This window comes from Dreissena polymorpha, chromosome 11, assembly GCF_020536995.1.
Source record: "Dreissena polymorpha isolate Duluth1 chromosome 11, UMN_Dpol_1.0, whole genome shotgun sequence".
In the NCBI taxonomy this organism is placed as follows: domain Eukaryota; kingdom Metazoa; phylum Mollusca; class Bivalvia; order Myida; family Dreissenidae; genus Dreissena; species Dreissena polymorpha.
The window spans coordinates 55,551,726-55,569,451 of NC_068365.1; the positions used below are offsets into that span (position 1 = coordinate 55,551,726).

At 36.8% G+C, this 17,726-nt stretch overlaps 1 protein-coding gene across 1 annotated transcript in view; it reads right to left on the bottom strand.

The window, feature by feature from the left end:
* The window catches only part of LOC127849858 (trithorax group protein osa-like), a 52,163-nt gene extending 34,820 nt beyond the window's left edge, over nt 1-17,343 (bottom strand). Inside the window, 2 exon segments of the mRNA XM_052382610.1 lie at nt 11,819-12,169; nt 16,303-17,343. Coding sequence (XP_052238570.1) covers nt 11,819-12,169; nt 16,303-16,854 — 903 coding nt within the window. The 5' untranslated portion in view covers nt 16,855-17,343.
* Between the last annotated feature and the right edge of the window lie 383 nt (nt 17,344-17,726).

The following is a 17,726-nucleotide window of genomic DNA, read 5'->3' on the forward strand; positions in this document are numbered from 1 at the left end:
CATTAATTGGCTCATAAGAAAATGGCAGTATGAGACCGGATGTCTAAAGAAAAATGATTGTTTATTTTTTAACAAGTTAAGATCACAAAATTATCACAACTGTGCAAACAAAGTTCACTCAATATTTTAATATCTTGTTGTTACATTGGAAACATGTGAGATTTGTCCAGTCTAAATCATATTTCGCCCATTGAGATGTATTGATCTTATTTTAAATGTGTCTTCCAACTTTAAAATTCACACTTACAGCAAAGTTTGTGCTTCACATAACACAAATGCAACAAAGAACTAAGTGACAAATACATTTTATGCAAAAACAAACAGCAGCAAATGTAAATGAAACACATTGCTAATCACCATAAATATAAACTGCATCTCAAATTGTGACCAAGTATATTAAAATTGTGATTGACAATTATTGAAATAAAATTGTGTACTCTTATTTCCTTTTTATATTTCTACAAAACGTACATGTCTAACAACATTCATTACTTCTGTAAATGATTTGTTAAAAGAACAAATAATCTAATTATAAGTAACAATGATCAAAGACATTTAAGAAACTTTATAAATTGTATATACATTTTAGTCTCCTATGCATTCGAGGTCGACGTAAGAACTATATTTAATTCTCTCTCACCATTCAGGTGTCAATTGTCTTACATGTGCCTAATTCACAAATGAATAGCCAGGAAGTTTAAAACTATAGCTATTAATCACGCCAAAGTGAAAGTAGCAAGGAATGTCAATACAAAATTGGCTGATCAATGATATAGCAAAACAATTAGACGCACAATGAATCACAACCTTTTGAACTTTGCGGTATTAGATTACAACAAAACAAAGCATCCGATAGAGTACCCACATGTGTCATTCCGCATTTAAAATTTATAAAACAATAATAAATAAATGATTGAATCAGTTTGAAAATTATATGTAATTAAATTTGCGTCCCTAAAATTAATTACTTTCCCCAAATCACGCTTAATTAGGTTTTAATTGATTTCCCGCAATAAAAGCCGCTGTGACTAGACCGCATGTCGCAGGCCAGTCAACTAATGAGTATCATAATACTTTACCAGCAGATAAAATCCAGCAGCCGGAATATGTCACAATATAAGCTATAGAGAGAGTGCGATTTTTACCTGTAAAACATACAAAGGCTATATGTATAAAGACTTCAAACTGAAACTCCCTCTTTCTCTCTACATTTACATTAAACTTCGCCTCAATACTTGTGTGTAGCTAAAAATAGACGCTTAACGGGGGGATTGGGCTCTACCATGTGCGAAACGTGCGTCAAAAATAATGCCGTAAGCTTACATCAGGCTTCTTAAAATATTCTAACATATTCGCAGTCTGAAACCAAAATAAAACCAAAGAAAAGTAACCTCACATCAACTAGTGACACCGGACAAATAAGACGACACGATCATATTTTCATTTCCCCGCATTTGCAAATAGACTGGTCCCATTTCCCCAAGCTCGTTGTAAAGACCGAGTGTAGTCGCTTGGTTCAATAAACGTACAGCCACAAAGCGAACGAATGGGCCCATTTATCAAGCGTTGTAAATTATTACTACCGGCAATTAAAATCGCCAAGAAATTAAACGCCGATTTCAAAGTAAAGAAAATAATGAACATTAAATTAAGGACTTAAATATACATGCGTGTTTAAATTGTCTGTTTACATGATCTGCTGAAACAATACACTTTGTCCGCCTTTCAATAAAGAATGAAAACAATTTAACGCAGTACTTCCCAATTCATACTGGTTGAACAATAAAGTAGATTTTACATTTCCCGGGTTTTCAGCTACAAAGGCTTTATAATTTTGCCTCAATTTCATTTAAAGTCTACTGCTTAGAGAAGATAGTTAATATCAACGCGACTCTTTACAAGGTTTTTCAATATCGAGAGGCCAGACAAAGGGGAAATTCTTATGTATCTATTAACGCTTATTAACAAAATAACTTGACCAAAAAAAGCTTCTTCCACAGCGCCACAATTTTTCTGCGATTTTCTCCCAAGAATATTTTTTCGATAATATAGGTAGAATTACTGAGCGAGCGCCGGTGTTTAAATTGACAACTGCTGTATCGCCCGAGACGTGCCCCAACCTACTGTTCAAGCCAGCAAATCAATACTCCCCGAGCTTTGAATTTGCGAGCCGACTGCCGTAGATTGTGTGTTAGATTATTGACTAGCTAGCACAGAGAGATTGTTCAGCGGTCGGGCTTTACAGGCGTAGATTACTTTTATCTAAAGATCCCACAGTTCTCCGCACTACGAACATTTTATCGATATCAAGCCAACAACATGCGAATTGCTGAAGGCAAGTGGCTTGTCTCCCCTCTCTATGAACAACGCTTGTTTGTTTTCTCGTATAGAAAACCGCATAAAGCGATCATTCATTATTCAAAATGTAAGCTATTGAATATTATTCTTGCGCATATTATTTGTTTTAATGTTTTTGTTTACAAATGAACTATACTAAAGTAAAACTGAAAGCGCAAGATGACTCATTTATTTTAAAGATAGTTAAAAAAACTTATCTTTAATGTCATTAATATTATTATGTAATAAAAGTGTGGTTTGTTGTGTTGTTTACCTCCGATAAATTTTTATAACATTAGTTTTGATGGTGTTTTTTTACAGGATATCAAATAAATTAAGCAACACCGTAAAATGTGTTAATGTTGCCTTATCAGTTCGTCTATTTTCCTTCTCAATTAGAAATGAACTAATTTAAATACTTATTAAATCGTAACAAAGTTTACATGGTGGAAATAAGTAGCGACACGGCAAAAGAAACCGGGCGATTTTCAGGGACAAAATCTTGTAAATAATGGACATTGTTTCTCTGCGTTCAATTTACATAGGAATATGGGAGACAACTCACTTCGCCTAGCTTGTATGCTGTGGTGTAAAGAAAATGACTAAAAACTTCGTAGCGCAATTTGCGAAATGTTCACAGAAAATTAAGAAAAGAACAGATGGGATTTCCCCACAAATAATTGTGCCATATTATTATAAGAGACTTGTAATTGAAAGTAGAAAAGTCTCCCCAACCCTAGGTGACGATCTGTCAAACCGAAAGTAGAAAATAACCTCATATATGTAGCGATATCATTCCTCTATGTACATGTGTACACTCTAACAAAGGCATTCTTCAACACGGCTTTGTATAGCATAGAACACGATGCGGGGCAAAGTTAGCGTCTAGCAGTGGTGTTACAGCTGGCTATGTTGAATTAACTTCCATATTGCCAGTTTAAAGCTCACAATGTGAAAGTCACTGTTGTTGTTTGAAAAGCAAACAATCAAACAGAACTTTATTTAGTTAAACTGAAGAAATTGTGATAGTATGCATATGATTTGTTTGTTTACATGTTATTAAAACATGTAGATAAGTACCAATTAAAACATAAGCATGTACATAAAGTTTTCTGCTATTGACACTATTAAATATATACTTATTTACAGTTATCCCATAAGATGTTCTGTTGTCAACATGTTTTAAAAATGACTTTCTTAAGAATATATTTATTGTTTTTGAAATTGTTGAATTTATGAAAACAAAAGAAAACACATGTTTATTTTCCTCACTAATCTCTTACTTTGCGAATACGTTTTTACTCTACTATTTCCATATTGTTTTGTTTTCTATTCAATAGTCAGGATTGAAGTTACCAGTATACTAAATCATTTATATAAATATCTATTTTTAATAATTAATTTAGAAAATCTCATAAGAGCTGTTTAAACAACAATTAACACAATACAGTCATTTGCTCTAATCATTTGTAAATGTATTGAAAAAGTCATCTTCAAGGGTTAGGACCATGCAAAAAAACAACATGAATGAGAGTATTCAAAACAAGAACTAGAATTGCTATATTTTGTTTTACAAGTTGGACTGTGCCCCTTCATGTACTGTAGTGGTAGACTTTAACCCTTCCCACTTAGAAGCAAAGTGAATATGGCTATGTGCTAACAGCATAAAACAAGAACAGCCTGTGAGTAACTCCGGCTGCTCAGGTTTTATGCTATTTGCTGATCATTGGTAGGCTTAACAATTAACAAGTAGGCTTAAAGGAAGCCTTAACAAGAGATGCGTTTGTCAGAACACAATGCCCCCTACAGCGCCGCTTTGAAGCCATATATTTGACCTTTGAACTTGAACCACTCAAAATGTGCAGCTCCATGAGATACATATGCATGACAAATATCAAGTTGCTATCTTCAATATTGCAAAAGTTATGGCCAATGTTAAAGTTTTCAGACCGATGCACAGACTGACAGAAAGACGGACTGACAAACAGTTCAACTGCTATATGCCGCCCTACCGAGGGCATACAAATTCGAAAGGTCTTTAATTAAAAATTTTTTTAAGGCACTACAAATGTGTCATAATACATATCTAAGTGGTAAAGGGTTAATCATGACAGTCAGCAACAGATACATCAATGTTCTACAGCTTGATAACCAACAGGATAAGTTGAGCTGCGCAATGCCAACATGGGTCTCATGCCATATATGGCCAGTGTAGCTCCCAACAAGCCTGCCCATTAGCGCATTCTCATCTGGAGCTACACTTTCCACTATTATGATACCCACTGCTTTGTGGTCTCATAAACAGCATGCGGCATGCTCCTAGTCTCTTATAGAATAATTTTAGATTGATTGCTCCGCAAATAGCACTGACAATGTAATCGCATGTCAACATCCGGTTTTGTAAAACTAAATTACGGCTTTAACCCTCAATGCGCGGGAACCGAGATAACTCGGTTCCCTACTATGCGCCGTATATGACGGGAACCGAGTTAACCCGTTTTCGATAGTGATGATTATTTTCGTAAAAGTTTATAGGGTTTCCGTCAACGTCATCACGTATATAAATATTAACCAATCAAAATATGAATAAATGAAGCAATGTCCTAAAAATAGTAACGAAATTCCGGATATTGCGCAAGAAATTTGAAAACGAGATTGAACAAAGAAATTGTCAAAACAAATTTGTTCAAGATGGCGGAGCATGAAAATTTAGTCGACACGTACTTCGGAAATGATGATTCCGACGGCGAATTTGAAGGTTTTGAGGAAGCAGACTTGGTTGTAAATAATGAGAGAATGTGTCCTGAGTTTGAAGCTGACAATTTTGAAAACGATAGGGACTACCCGAGCGACTTACACATGAATTGGTCTCGTGAAGTGAGGGAGCCACTCGTTCCGCCATTCACTGGCGAGAGTGGTTTGAAAGTTGAACTGGTGACGGACGCTACTCCATTAGAACATTTCAATGTGTTTCTAAATAATACAGACATGACCAATATAGCTTTTGAAACAAATCGCTATTTCTCGCAGATACGAGCGCAAAAGGTTCCCTCCCGTTACTCCCGCATGAACTCTTGGGTAGACACTAGTGGAAATGAGATCGCAAAATTCCTGGGAATGACGATATTGATGGGCCTTGTTGACAAACACTGCATAAGTTCGTATTGGTCTACTGACAAACATGAAAGCACTCCCATCTATGGAACTCAAATGACAAGGGATCGTTTCATGTCAATCCTTTCCTTTCTTCACCTGGCTGACAACTCCATTGCTCCCAGTAGACTTGAAGATGGGTTCGATCCTCTGTACAAGGTATGAACAGAATAACAAACACTTGAAAATAACAAATAACACAAGCCTTTATGGCTACACAAGACTTATTTATTATATTTTTAAATTAATAAATATGCATTTAAAAGTAAACATTTAATTGTAACACATAGTCAATGAAAAGAACAAACATTGCAAACAAAAATTATTCGTGTCCACTCTTGGCGTAACTGTTGCATCTGACATGAAACATTGTTTTATTTTATGTGTCATGCACAAAATAAAAGCCTGTATCATACATATAGAAATGTATTCTTCTTGGATATAGCCATTCTGTATTTCAGAATCATGATGTTATTGTTTTATTTCAGGTAAAACCCATTTATGATGTGGTTGCAGCTCGGTTCCGCAACACCTATACTCCAGACCAGAACATCGCCATTGACGAGGGAATGGTCCCGTGGAGAGGACGTTTGCGGTTCAGACAGTACATACCAAACAAGCCAGACAAGTTTGGTATAAAGATCTATATTACAAGTGAAAGTAAGTCTGGCTATGTGTGTGACTTCAACGTCTACACTGGTGCAGACTTTGATCCTGACCCTACCGCAGAAGTTGGTGAAGTGCAGTTGGGTCATTCGTATGGCGTTGTGATGGGACTTCTACGTAGGGCAAGTCTTCTCAACCATGGCTACTGTCTGTATGTGGACAATTATTATACATCACCAACCCTTTTTGACAGATTGTCGGCAGAGAACACAGCAGCAGTTGGAACTGTCCGCTTGAATCGACGTGAAGTGCCGGTGGCGCTGAAAACAAAAACAAAACGTGGTGACGTTATTTTCAGGCAACGAGGCAATCTGTTGGCAATGAAATGGACAGATAAGAGGGACGTTTGTATGTTGTCAACTAAACACAATCACACCATGGTTGTTACAACAAAGACTGACCGTATTAGTGGTGATCCAGTTGTGAAACCCTTGTGTATACTCGATTACAATAGGCACATGGGTGGGGTGGATCGTTCTGATCAGCTGGGGAAGTACTACAGCTTCTCAAGGAAAACAAACAAATGGTGGCTAAAACTGTTTTTCCACATTGTCAATCTTGCTGTCACAAATGCCTACATCATATACATGAAACAACATGAAGGAAGACCCCTGACACATTACAAGTTTCGCCTTGAGCTGGCAAAGCAGTTGATGGCAAGCCATGAGATGGTGAAGGTACCACGGGGACGTCCATCCATCCATCGTGATCAGGAGAAGCGCCTCACAGAACGCCATTTCCCTGCCCTCATCCCAGCAAAAGAAGATGCAAAAGTTAAAAACCCTACAAGGAAGTGCATTGTTTGCAACCAAAACAGCGGAAAGCGCAATGCTCCAGGCGAGTGCAGAAAACGCCGCGAAACCAGGTATTGGTGCAAGGATTGTGAGAAACCTTTGTGTGTGGTGCCTTGCTTTGAGAGATACCATACTTTGGTAAACTACCAATTGAATGAAGAAGAGTGATTGATATGAACACAGTGTAAAAATTCTCACTTTTAGTGACTAACTGTTACAGAAGACTTCAAAAAAATGGATATAGTTTTGTGACTTCAGAATATAAACACCTGTAATTAGCTAACCAGTTTATTACACCTGTGTATTTGCTTGAATCTAAAACTCTTCTATTATATTGTACTTTTGTTGATTAGGTCAATATCTTTATCATTTCTATCAAATTTTAGTCAGCTAAAATGCTTCTGTCTTCTGAAGTTATAGAGTGCAAACTGGTGTGATTTGGAAAATGTATGTACCTGTGACATACCTTGTTATTTGTTTTATTTAAGCTTTCAAATGCACATTTTCATGAAAAATATTTGTAATAATTATTATATTATGTTTTTCCTTTCTGAAAAGGTATTTAAACATGTTAAAATAATTATCAAAGAATAAAGTTATTGAAAATATTCAGTTTTTCCCTTATTGTCACACCTTTAGCACACCTGCACAGGTGAGACAGGTAAAATCTCACAATGTCATTATCACCAATGTGTAGGCAATTCATTGCTGATTAAAGATCATATAGGTTATGTGGACTTATTTCTTCAAAATATGTTGGAAATTGGTGGCCAAGTGACACACCTATCAATATTGGAATCAGTCATTATTTATTCAGTACCAGCAGAGATTCTTATCAGTTGGGTATATAGCGCAGTGAGGGTTAATACAATGTATTTTTTTGTATACCTGGACCCGACTTTTAAAAAACTTGTTGTCCACGGACAACTTAATTGAAAAGTCAGTTGCCCAGACAAGCAAATGTACGACTCGGGCAACTCGGACATTTGATTTCGCCACCCCTGACAGGGTAGCTGCTGTACGCGCAGCCTGGCCCATGTTAACAAAAGGATTTTGCAATCGAAAATTGATTTTAACTGACATCGATTTCATTTTTGCTTATCAACTTCATTGAAAATCCATTTTCAATGACAAGCAAAATCGATTTTCGATTGCAAAAAATGTTTTGTAAACACGGGGCCAGTCCTCGTGCTACACTGGCTCCATATGCTGTAAGACCCATTTTGTCATGACCTGGCTCAATGAAAAGGCCTTCTACATGACACTAGATCTACTGATTACCAGTGTATTCTAATTGTCATTTCCCTATGGTCAATCCATGAATATAATGGCAAGTGATGGATCATCTAGAAGTCCACAACTTCTTTTAATTTAACAGATTGATTATTTAAGAATTGAATAGCATTTCTGCATTTCATCGGTGTATGAACTGTGCGTTTATGCATAAATTAGGTGTAATTTTCATGACAGTTCATACACCGATGAAATGCAGAAAAATGCTATTCAATTCTTATAATAACAACACAAAATGATCTTAAAGCTTAAATTCTATCGTGGAAAGGGTCATAAAAGTCCTTTTTAATCTAGCGTATGACTCTCTATTTTCAGTTTCAGTTTCATCTCCGTCAAACGGGTATATCGTTGAAGTTCGCGCAAAAATATAACCTCACTTCGCTATTGACCAATAAAAAACGCCATTAAGTTTCGCGCAAAACATAACGTCATTTTTGCAACTTGTTTATGACCAGAAAGTAGCACCATGAATATTCATGTTTCAATTTGCATACGAAGAGGGTTCATCGGAAAATGAAAAACCGGTCACGTGAACAAATTATCCAATCAGAATGCAGCATTCATATGAATGTGACAGAAGTTGTAATTATGAACTTTTAGAAACATGAGTTTAACAAACCAAGAACATTTTCTTTAAACAAATATATTTTCTGTGCAGAGTTAAACACCACTAATTAACTCATATAGAAGCACTTATAAACAAGGTTATGGACAGATCTATACGCCCTTCACAAAAAATGGACCCCATGGGATGCTTTTTTTGTCTAGGTTTTGTATTGTACGGGTAAGTCCATTTAATGGAAACAAATATATCCAGTGCTCCAGCTAGGATTTGAAAAGGGCAGGGGGACTTTTTTGTGAAAAGGGCACTTTCGACGCACAGTATTTTGTGAAAAGGGCACTTTCGATGCGCAGTATTTTGTGAAAAGGGCACATTCGAGCGCGCGGGTGTTTCTGGAATGCTTTCTATTGCATGTTAATTTATATGTTATAAATAATTGTATTATTCCCATTATTAATAAACCATTCAAGTGTAATGTCTACAATGAGGACTAAACTAATTACAATATAATAAGAGATTTATAAATTATCATAATGTAAAAAAAAAATAATTATTTTTTTTAAAGGGGGGGGGGCAGGGCGGAGGTTCGGGGGGGCAGGGCGGAGGTTCGGGAGGGCAGGGCGCGGCGCCCTTCAATTGAGGCCTAGCTGGAGCACTGTATAACTGAAAAGTGTGATGAAGATTTGGTGAAAAATGAAAGATTTAAAACAGCTGAAACGTTGTAATATGAATTTTGTATATAACAGGGGCAATAACTCTCAAGTGTCTAAAATGATTTTCATTATTATCAAACTTGGCCTTCTTTTTATGTATCAAAAAGAGGGGAGAGTTTGGTTAAGAATCAATGAAAACTGTACCAATAAATGAGCAGAAACGGCAAACTTCCATTTTTTGTTTGTAGTACAAAGGGAATTTACTTTGAAGTGCCTGGTTCTATTTGGCTGGTTATCGAACTTGATCTACATATGTAAACAAATATTCTATCAAATTTGATGATACAATAAAAAATAAATTAGTAAGAAAGTGGAATTCTGTTAGCTACGATCGATGGATCAACACAATTTATATGGAAAAATATTTACAAAAACGAATCAAATTATGAATGCTGAAAAAAATTAGCTGTTAAATGGCCATGCTGACAGCTTTTGCAATGATGAATGGACCAATACATGCTAAGGTTTGAAAGTTCAAACTCATAATTCAAGCTCAATCAGAGTACATACATCTGCAGAAAACCACACACTGTGTGCAATACTTACACCACAAAAACAGTTAGGACATTGTTGATAATGTTAATCTTCATGCCTTTTAATTTGTAATAAAATAAAGCATTTACATGTATTTGCAAAATGAGGAAAATGTACCACAAATTCACCATTTAGTATTTTCGATGAGATAAAAATTCTAACGACCTTTCTCCATGAAGTTGTTACGGTAAAGGGGAGGAGACCCATAGTGGGCAACGGGTTTGAATCCGAGACCCACAGTGGGCAACTGGTTTAAATGTTTTTAAGGGGGGGGGGGGGGTTCCCATTCCCTTTATTTGGAAATTCCGACACATGCATTAATTCCAGTGCTAAAAGGCCCCAGGGAAAAGCCTGATATGCAAACTGATTTATGGATAGCCAAAATACCCAGTAACAAATTCCTGCTATGTAGAAGTAAGTTTTTTCAGAAGAGTTTGAACTTTTTACCAATTAATTAAATTAATTTTGAAAGAAAGGTCTCTGTCTAAGCTACCAACCCACACAAATACAGCACAGTTCCCCCATCCAAATGTAAGGGCTTGAGCTGATCTCCATATTTCTATTTTAAGTAACAATGACCTTAGCCAAACTGGCCCAAAAAGCAATCCCACCCTAGTTCTGCAGGAAAGCTACCTACAATTTGTTAATCAAAACAAAAGTTATTGAGTCCAAACTTCATTATCTATCTTAAGCAATATTGACCTTGACCTTTGCCCAACTGGCCCCACATGCTAGTTTATCTAAGAAGTGCATTACATCTACATCAACTATGACATTTGGGAGAGTAGTATGGCTAGAATGATTCCGAGACATAACATTTTGCTAGATCTCTAAGTACTAAACTGCACAATCAATTGTATGAATAAAGCTTTCAGAGCTTTTAAAACAAGATGTGTTTGTGAAACACAATGTCCCCCTATATGATGTTTGACCTTGAAGGATAACCTTGACCTTGTGAAGGATGACATTGACCTTGACCTTTCACCACTCAAAATGTGCAGCTCCATGAGATACACATGCATGCCAACTATCAAGTTGCTATCTTCAATATTGCAAAAGTATTCATAAAATAAGTGATTTGGGCCACATATATTTGACCTCTGACCTTGAAGGATGACCTTGACCTTTCACCACTCAAAATGTGCAGCTCCATGAGATGCACATGCATGCCAAATATCAAGTTGCTATCTTCAATATTGCAAAAGTATTTATATAATAAGCAATTAGGGCCACATATATTTGACCTCTGACCTTGACCTTTGACCACTCAAAATGTACAGCTCCATGAGATACACATGCATGCCAAATATCAAGTTGCTATCTTAAATATTGCAAAAGTATTCATAAAATGAGCGATTTTGGCCACATATATTTGACCTCTGACCTTGAAGGATGACCTTGACCTTGAACTTTCACCACTCAAAATGTGCAGCTTCATGAGATACACATGCATGCCAAATATGAAGTTGCTATCTTTAATATAACAAAAGTTATTGCAAAATGTTAAAGTTGGCGCAAACAGACCAACAGACAGACCAACAGACAGGGCAAAAAACAATATGTCCCCCACTACTATAGTGGGGGACATAAAAACTCCATGGACCACGTAATGTTGAGATTCTCAAATTTAAAATCAATTTCTCTATCAACTTAGCTATCCAGCTACCAAGCCAACGTGGCTGATAGTGTTATTACTTAGCGGAGACTGGCTGCATTGCCCCAACACCAACTCACAATGACATACACCGGCACTGTCACAACCCTACCTTTGGACTAGATAGATGATTATGCTGGGAGTTTGACTGTTGATGGCCAGGCGGGGACTGTTGACTGGATGATGACCTTGATGAAGGTGACACTGATCGCCCGGACGACCGACCTGGTTTCCCAGGAGACGATGGATGCTTCGGTCTTGTCGGTCCTGGAGATCGGTTGTGTTGAAGTTTGTGGGCTGGGGAGGGGGATGGGGCAGGGCTTATAGACTGATGGGGCGAGGTCTGTGGGGTGGGCCTCTGTTGCTGAGGCGATGACCCCTGATCTTGACCTTGACCTGGGGATGGCTGTGTAGAGCCCTGGTTGCTGTACTGGGGGTAGCCGGACTGATTGTAGTTTTGATTCTGAAATGGAAAGTTAATGTCTGCTGCAAAAACTCGACTACTTGGAAACTTCGCAGCCTGTAAGTCTGCTAATATTATGTTATAAACTAGGTAAGTTAGAAACTTAGTTACTTACTGCACACCATGAATGAAACCCTACAACATAGTGTCTAAGCAACTTAAACAAATGTCTAACTTTCAATTTCAAGCAAAGATGAAAAACATCAATGCTGCTTTGCAACCAAAATAAATTGATAAATTGTATTTGAACTCTTGCTTTGTTTTGCTGACACCAACAATTAAGACTCAGTGTTTAAAAGTGTCAAGTTAAGGCATAAAAAGCATGAACACTAAAGTTAAGTTATTCTGACTCCAAACATTATAGTTATGGTATGATTCCAATTATCATAAAATATCTTACCCTACTGTAATGGTACATGTTTGTGTTTATTTTCAGTTCTACACAAATAATTACTTTTGCACTTACAAATGGCAAAGTAGAGTAGAGTAGAATGATATAATGCATTCATCAAAGGTGAAACTATAAATGCCCCTCTTAATAGGCTTTTAAAGCCATATCTCTGTATTAATCAGTTCAAAAAATCAAGAGAACACTGTATCAAAAGCCTAATCAGGAGACTCCAGCACATTCCTTCATTCATTACCATACACAACAAAGGTCACAACAGTCACTCAACAATACAATTGCTAATCACCTTTATCTGATCAACAAAAGCATGAGCTATAAATATCCTCACAAATTCCCAGTTGGTGTTATAATGAATATTGAGGTCTGGGTTTTTCCAAATAATATCATTGAAGCAATCTATCACTCTAGCACACACCAACTGGTGTACACCAAGTGTCTGTTATCAGCAAGGAGCCTGCCAGGGCAAGATAATGTCATAAAAGAACACACACACACACACTTACTGGCAATTAGTGCAGTACAAGTTATTCAAGTCTAATAGGCTACAGGCTAATTTGGAGTTATTGAATTTTAATTAAATGCAACATGTTCACAGGAATTAATTACGTGCATTAAAGTGTTAAAATAAAAGGGCTTATTTGAATGGTTCTTGAAAATTTGCAACTTAAGATACCACTTTTTCACATGGCTTTTCTCTTCTTATTAGGAAGAGGCCATAGCATATTGATTTTGAGAAAAAATTATACTTTAAATACCTGAGTTGGGGAATGAAAAAGCTGGTGTAAGTTTTGAGTACACAGCATGGTTTAAAATGAATTGTTCATTACAAATACCCATTGATCAACATCTCTTATGAAAAACCCTGATTGTAATAATTTTTTTTATCTTAACTTTATTTTTACATGCAATCAATCTTGCCTCATTACTAGTAACGGACAAAAAACGTTCTATTCTGATCAGACCCTTACAATCAGGATGTTCAGAAAATTGGAGTGGGAAATGCAGCAAGAGCCAATTAGGGATAAATACATAGGCATAGCCATAAGCAACAGCCTTGAACAAACGAAGCAGTTCTCAAACAGTTGCCTATGCCTTCACTAAACTTCCCACTGTAAGACTATGTCTTTTGCAGTGACACTGCAAGCTGACATTGTGTTTTCAAGTGCAGTGATAAATAACAAGAGCACCGTGTAACAGGTGCCAACACTCGGCTGCGAAAGCTTGTCGGATTTTTTTTTAGAGGTCACAGTGAATTTGACCTTTGATCTAGTGACCCAAAACTGGGTGTGGCGTGTAGAACTCATCAAGGTGCATCTACATATGAAGTTTCAAAGTTGTAGGTGGAAGCACTTTGATTTTAGAGCCTATGTTAAGGTTTAAGCATGACGCCTACGCGGACGGCGGGCTGGCTATGACAATACCTCGGGTTTTCTCCCAAAACAGCCGAGCTAAAAATAAAAGCAGTATATAATTATAATATTTAAAACATTTAAATAATCCTGAAAACATTGTCACCAAGTTCCAACATTGTCACCCAGATCCAAAATTGTCACCAAGTTCCAACATTGTCACCAAGTGCTAACATTGTCACCAAGTTCCAAATAATTTATTTTTCAATAAGAAACTGTAAGCATAAATCACAACAAAAGGCAAACTAATTTCTATCTAGCTAAATAATAATTTATAATTACTTAAAAAAGCAAGCATTTTTGTGTATTTTGTTGTCACAGAATTTTAACTCAAGATAGAAGTACTGTTATCATTTGTTGCTTAAAACAGATATAATCCAATGCGTTCATATTTGCATTTAAAATCAACAAAACCTCATGAGACTGACTATACATTAGCCAGATTACCACTTCAATCACCCCAGTTCAGCTGAACAGAGATAAAATAATCTTGAGAAGTCTACTGACACTCTGTGACCTCCCATACAATTACAAGCTCTGGTAATCAATAGATCTTTGCGGGAACAATGAGGTCAATATACAGATAATTAAGTCATGAAAATGAAATCTGGGAAAACCCGGATTTTGTGTACTTAATATAGAATGTAAACAGTGGATTTATGAGCTGCACAGCTGACTAGGGGAGATATCAATCAGCATGACAGTTAATGTGACAGGATCAAGTATTTTAATAAACTTGAATAATGGGTTGTACTTATGACTATTAATGTCCTATCAATAAGTATCTATTCAACTATGTATAATATTCATTCAATAAATTGGTAATTGTTGGTTCTGTCTGCAGTTTGAGTGGTTAAGCATCATGCCCAAAATGTAACCAATATAAACATGTACAAACATTTGCTTTGAATTGTCTGAACACATTCTCCAATGCAAACAGTCTTGTCATACCATATAAATGCTGACGTTTTTTTTCTTCAGAAAATATTTAATTAAAAAATTACAACTACAACAACACATTTTTTTTTCAACTAATTGACAAAATTACTAGAAAATATATTAAACAATAATATGACAAAAAGAATAGTTTATACTGTAATAAGAACCCAATCTTTTTATATCATCCTCTTTGGCTTCTATGGCTAATAGTAATGAGTGCTAAAACATACACTACAGCCAGAATCCAGAAGCCTACATGTTGTATGTGCATCTGCCATTAACAATGAGTCAGTAGGTTGCTATTCTGTGTGACTTTTGAGGTCAATAGGAGGACAAATATAAAGCTGTCTTTCCTTAGCATAATGACCCACATTTCTTTAAGTAAATTACATAACATTGGGAATTTTTCAGTCCAAAAATAGCACATATTACTACAACAGAAGTAAGTTCAATTACAGGTTATATACACCAATTACAAGAGAAAACAAAATTGCAGTTCAAATATTTTATAAAGCAAACCTAAATCTTATTCAGTCAAAGCATAAAAAGAGCATCACATAACTTTTATGAACATCAGTCCACAACAAAGGACAACCCAGGTTTAATTTTTAAAATGGGCTGTTGAAGAAATGTCATTCATGCATGATCTTAATAGAAAATGAACTGATGTATTCAAAATAATTTGACAACAGGCACTGCCACATAACTCATCAATGCCCTCTTTAACAAGAGATGTGTTTGTCAGAAACACAATGCCCCATAATGCGCAGCTTTTTTTTTTACCTTTGACCTTGAAGGATGACCTTGACCTTTCACCACTCAAAATGTGCAGCTCCATGAGATACACATGCATGCCAAATATCAAGTTGCTATGTTCAATATTTCAAAAGTTATTGCAAAACTTTACTGTAAGGTTAAAGTTTTGGGACAGAATGAAGGAATGACAGACAGAAAGAAAGACAGACCGAAAACAAAATACCCCCGATCATTCGATCCGAGGGCATAAAAAGTTATTTACATATAAGCACATACTAAGTACAAAGAATAACAAGGTAATTAATCACCTGATATATTTTGAAAGGGCGTGAACAGTGAAACACCCAACAAGTAACAACCACAACAACAAGTAACACACAATGATAACTGTATGGCTAAATTTCATTCTATGAATGCAACTATAAACCACACAAGTAACATAAAATAACAATAAACCAAGGAACACAAAAATTAGGTTTGACTCCATCAGAGACTACTTTAATAGATGAGAACATCACATGGTCAGACTGAACGGCACGGAACACCACCCAGACAGCAGTCATTCAGTACAGAACACGGTCAACACTGAGATTACATCATCAAACATGACGTTGGCTTACCTGGCCCCTATACGGAGAGGAACCTGGCATAGGCATCTGAGAGTAATTGCCCATCCCTCTGGGACTTTGCTGCATCCAGCCCGGTGGCATTCCGTAGCCACCGTTTGCTGACGCCATATCAGACCCTTTGTGCGGTCCACTGAAGCCGTCATAATTACTACTATAGTGAGGTTGGGTGTTTGGTGACTGTAACAGTGTGTTTAAAGTCGGAGTGGGTCCCGACTGCTGGGATATGCTCTGACCAGACATCATTAGAGGCAGACCGCTGCTGTAGCCCTGCGGACCAGGTACCATACCACCACCAGAACCGTGCCTCATGTGCCCCATGTTTGAGCGGGGTGGGCCAGAGTAGGCCCCGGGCTGATACCCGCCAACCCCTGAATTGACATTACCGTAATCATTGCTTTCCATACTCTGGTAGCCTGGTCTATTATAAGAATTATAATGTGGCATATGCATGTTTTCATTCATTCGCATGTACGCATCTGAGCCCTGGCTAGTGGGACCGGGCCCATAGCTGTTTATCTCCTGATTCATATAGGAGCCTTCCATTGAGTAACCTGCCTGCCCTGTTTCCATCATGCCTTCACCATCTTGCAAGCAGTGAATCACTGACACTGACTCTATTTCATAACGTTAATCAGGCAAAATCTCATCCTCATCCATTCCAAAATAGTAAAAAAGCCTGCCACGGGTTCGAACCTGAATGTCAGGAGACCCAGGCTAGCCGTGAGGTGCATACATACCTTGATACTCGTAAATTTTGCTCTTTTCTTTCACTAACACAACATTGTCTTCTACACTGAACAGTACAAAATGACCTTTCTCGCTTCTTTATCCGTGTTTATTGTATTATGTTTTCGTTTCACGGTACGTTTTTAGCTCCAATGTTGCACATACATACTTGACAAAATGATAAAACTTCACATTCAAGACCAGAATATCAAGTTTGGCAGCATGGTCTCATATAAACACATCTATTATTTTGTACACTTCAATAAGCGGGAATATCTTCGGAAGATCTATAAATTGCAATTCATACACCCAATAATATGGAAATATAAGTGAAAATACATGTCAGCACGGGTAGTTTGTTTCGCTTGACAATACATTGATACATTGGCAGTGAGTATTTGTGATCGTGAACTTAAATAGTAAACGATGCAAAATACAGCAAAAACACTGGAACTATTTCGTGTCAGATTGCCACTTAGCGGAAGGATACTAATCACTTCGCTGCGATGCGTCTGCGGCATTCGTTTCAACAACAATGTAACGAGCCGATCCAATTAGTCAACGTTAGTTATCTCCCGTGAACAAATCGATTTACTTTCAAGTCTTAGTGAGACATACTGACAGTCATACGAATTCCGGCTACTTATACAATTCGAATACTACAGACCTAGAATTTAACGACAATGAAA